Raw genomic sequence first — 6562 nt, 5'->3', positions numbered from 1 at the left:
GCTGCACTTCAACGGCCACCTGCCACCGCCACCTGCCACCGCCGTCTCCAGTCGCAGAAACGGTTTAACCTTGGACCTAAATTAAGCCTGGACCAAATATATATATACATACATACACATATAGATACATTATTTGCATATAGCCCAACCCAAATGCATTAATTTTTAGTAAGGTATAAACTTGAATTGAACAGATAACCTTGGGCTCAGGTTTGAGTGCATGATTTGTCCTTGTACACGGTTCTTTGTGGTTTGAATTTATGGTTCCCCCACCCCCCTTTTACACGCCCTTTTTTGTTTGTTTGTTTGTATATCATCCTATCCCTTGTTATGGTATTTCTGTTGACTGCTTGGATTGATGGTCCATCGTCATCTCCTCTCCTTAGGTGTCACTTTCGCTCCTTTTAAGACATAGAAGAAGATTGAAAGGGAGTACCATTGACTTGACTTGTGAATAAATACCATCACCTAGAAAAAAAACCCTAAGAGAAGTAATTAATCAATGGCAAACTCTTATAAAATGTTAAATAATAGTTTCAGCAATTCCTTATCCCATAAAAGGGGCTTGAACTCTATATTTTCCATTCACAAAATATTTAATTAACGCTCAAATCTCCCACTTTCTTAGAATTGTTTTTTCAAATCTGTCCTCTTCTCGACCACTAATGTGACGTGACAGTGGAAAAAAATGAAAAAACATTATAAATTTCATGCATTCAATGAAATGAATTGATAAATCATTTTGGAATGCTGAAATATTAATTCCAGAGTGGACAATATTCTGAGGGATAGAGTCCTTAAAAAGAAAACAAAGGTTGGGACCCATTTTCTTTTAGGTTTGTGGATTTGCAGTTACATTTCATATATTTCATTCCATGAAATTAATTGTTACGCGAATCCTGTCAATTTGTTATTTCATTATTGGGATGAAATAGTTTTTTTATGCTTTGAAAGATACCAACATTTGTGTACAAGAGACTCCTGGGGCGGATTTTTTCAAATGAGGATATCTGGTGAAAAACCTATCTCCACAACCAAATTAATACCACACACGAAAGCCCAAGCTTCTACGGTTCGTTATCAACAGTTACCAAACAATGTGTCGGAATAGTGAATCTTTAATAGCAAAACCCGCTCCAGCACACTCATTCATATGGGTTTCGTACAGTGTTTTAATTTTGAGATCCATGATGTTCAGGTGATTTTTTTTTTTTTTTTTTTGTATTTTTATTTTGGGTAACATTTTGAGATCCATGCATCTCAAGGTTCCAATGGAGCGTTGTGTTGCTATTTTTACAAATAAAAAATTTAAATTAATTTAAAAAATATAAATTAAACATAAAGTAATATATATATTATATTCATAATATAATTATATATTATTTATTGATAAAATATATGTTTATAGACATTTATATATATATATCGCAACCCAGAGGCAAAAATGGTTTGGCCTCCAAGCCGGTTTTAAAATATTGGTTCCATCAGCATTAAAGCTCCTTTCATTTTTGGGATTTGCTAGGAGGAAAATTGGTTAATAGAATTATAATTGCTATGAAAGGTTTTGCAAAGCTTAGGTTTCAACTTTCAAAGGATTGATCTCATAGACAGTGCTTTTGAAATAGTAGCCTGTACTCTCACATTTGCAGCTACTGCAAATGTATATGCATAGGGTATTTTTGTCTTCAAGTGAGGTGTTACAGTAATCAAATAACTTCAGTCTGCACTGCCAAACAATGAAAGAAAAAATAAACATAAAACCAACCTCACTCTACACCGGTGAAGTAGAATTTGGATTACCATTGAGAGTTATCGTCAACTTCACTTTGTAAGATAGGTGAATTCACTGATATTTGTCAAGGCAACGACAGTCACTGATATTTGTCTGCGTGTGCCTGGATTGAAAGCTTTATTTTTGGCTTCTGTGTAATATTCCACGCCTTAAGCTTAACGTTAGGGACTTGGAAAAATATCGATAGTTCATTCACTTGATTGACTTGGGATTAAACGGCTCAGCGTATTAAGCTTTGATCAGTCGTACTTATATTTATAGTGGCATGGGTCACGATGATTCCATTTCCAGGTACAACAGCATTCTGTTCCTTCCTTTTACCGAGGACGCATTTATCATCCGATCATGATTTGGCCCTTGTTGCTTCTTCATCTCATCCTACTACGGTTGGTCACGATGAACGCAGCAACAACAGGGTCGTCGACATTAACGTCTCTGACAAGGCCCGGCTGTCCGGAGAAATGTGGAAACCTCAGCATACCCTACCCGTTTGGCATCGGTGATGATCCAAAGTGTTTCTTGAACGAAGATTTTCATTTGATATGCAACACCACCGGTGAAACTCAATTGTCGTTCCACGTCAATTTGACCGTTTTGAACATATCTCTACAAGGCCAACTGACGACCTCTGTTCCTGGAGCTGCCAAATGCTACGTGGACGCCAACAACAATTGGGAAGGGCATGGCGACCCTAAGGTTAACTTTTCAAATGCATTTAGCTTTTCAAATGCATATAGGGTCTCCGATACCAGAAACAGATTGACCATCGTCGGTTGCGACACATCTGGTACTTTGTATGACTACAATGGCAAAGAGTTCTACGTGGGTTGCACCTCAAAATGCTTGAACGATACCAAAGTGATAATGGGCTTACCATGCAGTGGATTTGGATGCTGCCAGACCACGATACCCAAGGGTATCGCTGATTTTCAAATACAGATTCATAGCGTTTACAACTTCACAAACACACTCAATATTAGTGAATGTGGGATTGTTGTTTTGACCGATCAGGACGACTTACAGTCGCAAGTATCACACCTATGGGATGCCCGAAACAACGTGAGTGACCTTGTAACTTCTGGCATTCGACGTCCAATAGTACTGGATTGGGCAATTCGAAACAACAATAAGTCTTGCGAGGAAGCACGAGGAATGAACAATTCTGCCTGCGGGAGAAACACATATTGCTCCAATTCCACTAATGGCCCTGGATATCTTTGTCATTGTTTGCAAGGTTACGATGGGAATCCTTACCTCCCCGATGGATGCCAAGGTATGAACTCAATTTCTAATTATTCTCTTGCTTTTCACTTAAGGCTCAGTTTGGAAGGAGTATAAATACAAATATGTTGAGTGCAAAACCTTGTATTTTCTTTCATATTTGCATTTCTACTCCTTCCGCTTAAACAAAAACATGTGTAATCGGGTCTTATAATAGTGCCTTAAACAAAAACTCTTGATGTCGTCAATATCGTTGATCGGGCAAGTAGGATTTGTTTAGATTGCCAATTTTCTCATCATTCAAAGGTTTCGGTACCGTTTGAAATTTCTGTTTCTTGATATCCTTTGGATATCGTAAGTGTTAACCAATTAAATTAATCAGCTGGTATTCATCAAACTTCTCAGAGTAGTATTGATTAATTGGTCAAAGTTGGGCCATGTTTGGGAGTGCTTATCATAAGAATAAGTGTTTGAATAAGCACTTATTTACTTTTTTTATTCATTTTGAAGGGATACACAATAGGGAGTAGTAGCCCATCCCCCATTGGCAGTTCACACTTGAATAAGTATTTCTGACTATTTTGCTATTCGTTTTCTTTCAAATTTTCAAAATATACATATAAGAAAGTATTTTTATTAAATTATTTTTATAAAAACACTTTTATGATAAGTACTTTTACATTAAAACACTTTTATGAAATCACTTTTTCAAAAGCACTTTTATAAAAGTATTTTTACATTAAGTAATTTTGTGAAACCACTTTTATAAAAGTACTTCTATAAAAATGTTTTTATAAAAATATTTTTATAAAAGTACTTTTATAAAGTTCAACTAAGGATCATTTTATAAGTGGTATTCTAAAATTCAACATAGATAATTTTGGAAGAAAATAATTGAATAAATGCTTATTGTGCAAGCACTTAAAAAAAAAACTAGAAATTTTGGCTTAAAAAACTAACCCCTCATATTTAAAATAAATACTTATTTTGAGCTTATTTTCCATATACCAATAAGTACTTAATAATGTGGTCCAATCCCAAATAGGTATTTTTTTCAAATAAACACTTATTTTTAAACACTCCCAAACCTCTAAAACAGCAGAATTTAGTTTAAGAATTAGATCTTAATTTAATTTATATGCATGCATAGTATCGGACGGGTCTAATCCAAACAAGACATGTGAGAAAGCAAACAGCAATTACGCATGTGGGAATAACACCAACTGCTACATCTCCAAAGACAGCCCAGGATATATATGCCAATGTACCGAAGGTTTTTATGGGAATCCTTATCTTCCTGATGGATGCCAAGGTATGTCTTCACAAATTTTATTTTTTCCAGTTTTCTTCAAATTTTACAATTATTTAAGTAGGAAATAAAGGCAGGCATCTTATATTACTGCATAGACGACACCACCTATTGCTACTTTCCATAATTTTGGGGCATGTGATACAGTGATAGGGCGTTTTTTTCTAATTTTTATCTGAGTGCCAATTTTGTACGTTTAGTTGATATTTGTGCTCAGTTTGGAAGGTACATTAAATGACCGGATCTAATAGGTACAGTAAATGAGCAGTTGAAAAATATTTTGACAACTTTCAAAAGTGAGTATTAGTCTTTTTTTAAGGGTGGGGTGAGGGTATTATAAGGGACAGGTGTCAAAAAAAGTTTTAAGTGTTCATTGAATGTGCTTACAACTTCTTGCCTATCTCATCCGAACCCAGGTTAATATCCTTGTAGGTAACATTTGTTAGGGTAAACGCATTGAATCAATTAATGACCCATTGACCAGGGTGGTTGAACCATCGACCTGTCAACCCATTCAATGGTTTTGGGCATTTTTTATTTTTAATTTTTGTTGTCAAAATGGGCCATCCGTTCAAATCGAATAGTTGGACCGTCAACCTAGAAACCAGTGGCCAGAAGGGTTCCATTTTCGGCTCATTTTTTTAAATGTCAATAATTAGATGGAATAACTTTGTAGCCATAGTCATGAGAATGGTGGACATTGCCAGGGATTCCAAAACCTTGAAAGATAAATCCAAAGTGACCTTAAACACAAAAAAATATTTGTAGTAAATCCACCAAACTAGAAACCAATGAAAAAGATCAAAAAATCGAGTCCAAAGTTCCACTTTGGCTAAACATATATGCAATTAAAGAAAGAGACAAAGTAGATCGTCTTGTAAGAAAAAAAAAATTGCACATGAAACCTAAAGAAAAAACAAAAGAGAAAAAATAAAATAGTGATAAACCCTAAACTGTTTTGGAGGATCTTGAAGAAGACGACCAAATATATAAAAAAAAGTAGAAAATGAAAAAGAGGAACATGTCGCACATGCTTGAATAAAGCCCATAGTAGAAGAAAACTTTGAATAGTGAAAATTCAAATGCATAAAAACCATGGTTTTCGAATTGCTGTTGACCCAGATGGACGAACATTTCAGTTCGGGAACTCTCTAGGCAACCGGTTCAGTTTTACCCTAATCTTGGTCCCTAGCCAAAAACCAATGAATCGGTCAATGACCCATCGATCGGGGTAGTCAAACTATTGACCCATTGACCCGTTCAATGGTTTTTTGTCTTTTCTTTTCTTTTTTTTTTTAATTAGGAACCTCCAGGCAAACAGTTCCATTTTATCCCAATCCCGATCCTTGGCCAAAAACCATTGAATCGGTCAATGACCCATTGATCCAGGCAATAAAATTGTTGGCTCATTGACCCGTTCAATGGTTTTTTGTCTTTTTTTTTTATTTTTGTTGTCAAAATGGGCTATCCATTTGAACCAAGCGATTGAACTATTGACCCAAAAACCGATGGCTAGAATGATTCCGTTTTCAAGCTATATGAGTCAAATGCTCGAATGACATAACACATATGATACTACTTAATGGACCTTACACACTCAATTTTTTTCTTGTAATTTTTGTTGTTAAAATGGGTCGTTCGTTCGAACCTGGTTGAGCTACCATTTTTTTATTTTTTAATTGGGGATTATCCAAGCAATTGGTTCGGTTCTACCCCAATCCCAGTCCCTAGTAAAAAACTATTGAATTGGTCATTAGCTCCTTGTCTCGAGTTGTTGAACCGTTAACCCATTGATTCATTCAATGGTTTTTGGCCATTTTTTATCCTTTTTTAATTTTTGTTGTCAGGATAGCTCATATGTTAGAATCGAACAATTGAATCACCAACCTGAAAACCAGTGGTAAGAATGGTTCTGTTTTTGGGTCATATGAGTCATATGCTTAAATGACATAACATGTATGATACTGCTTAATGGATGTCACACACTCAATTTTTTGCCTATAATTTTTGTTGTTCAAATGGGTCATTCGTTTAAAATGGACGGTCAAACCGTATGAGTCTTGTTTTGGAATGACATAACATGTATAATACTACTTAATGGACCTCATGCATGCATTTTTTTGCCTTTAATTTTTGTTTTTAGAATGAGTCGTCCATTTGAACCGGATGGTCGAACCGCCGACCTAAAAACCAGTGGCTAGATTGACTTTATAATTTTTTGCTTGTAATTTTTGTTGTCA

General features: G+C 35.4%; 1 protein-coding gene across 1 annotated transcript; it reads left to right on the top strand.

Annotated features, from left to right (window-relative positions):
- Positions 1–2107: 2107 nt before the first annotated feature.
- LOC148852273 (wall-associated receptor kinase 2-like) lies at positions 2108–5163 on the top strand. Its single transcript, XM_088947173.1, has 2 exons — positions 2108–3065; positions 4164–5163. Exons 1-2 carry the CDS (start codon positions 2138–2140, stop codon positions 4391–4393), a joined length of 1158 nt encoding a protein of 385 aa, XP_088803299.1. The 5' UTR covers positions 2108–2137; the 3' UTR covers positions 4394–5163.
- The last annotated feature ends 1399 nt before the right edge of the window (positions 5164–6562 follow it).

The sequence above is a fragment of the Nelumbo lutea genome, chromosome 5 (genome assembly GCF_056320005.1).
Source record: "Nelumbo lutea isolate HS-2025 chromosome 5, American lotus-T2T, whole genome shotgun sequence".
NCBI lineage: Eukaryota > Viridiplantae > Streptophyta > Magnoliopsida > Proteales > Nelumbonaceae > Nelumbo > Nelumbo lutea.
Note: the sequence above shows the minus strand (reverse complement) of the source record. Positions and strands in the feature narration are given on the sequence as shown.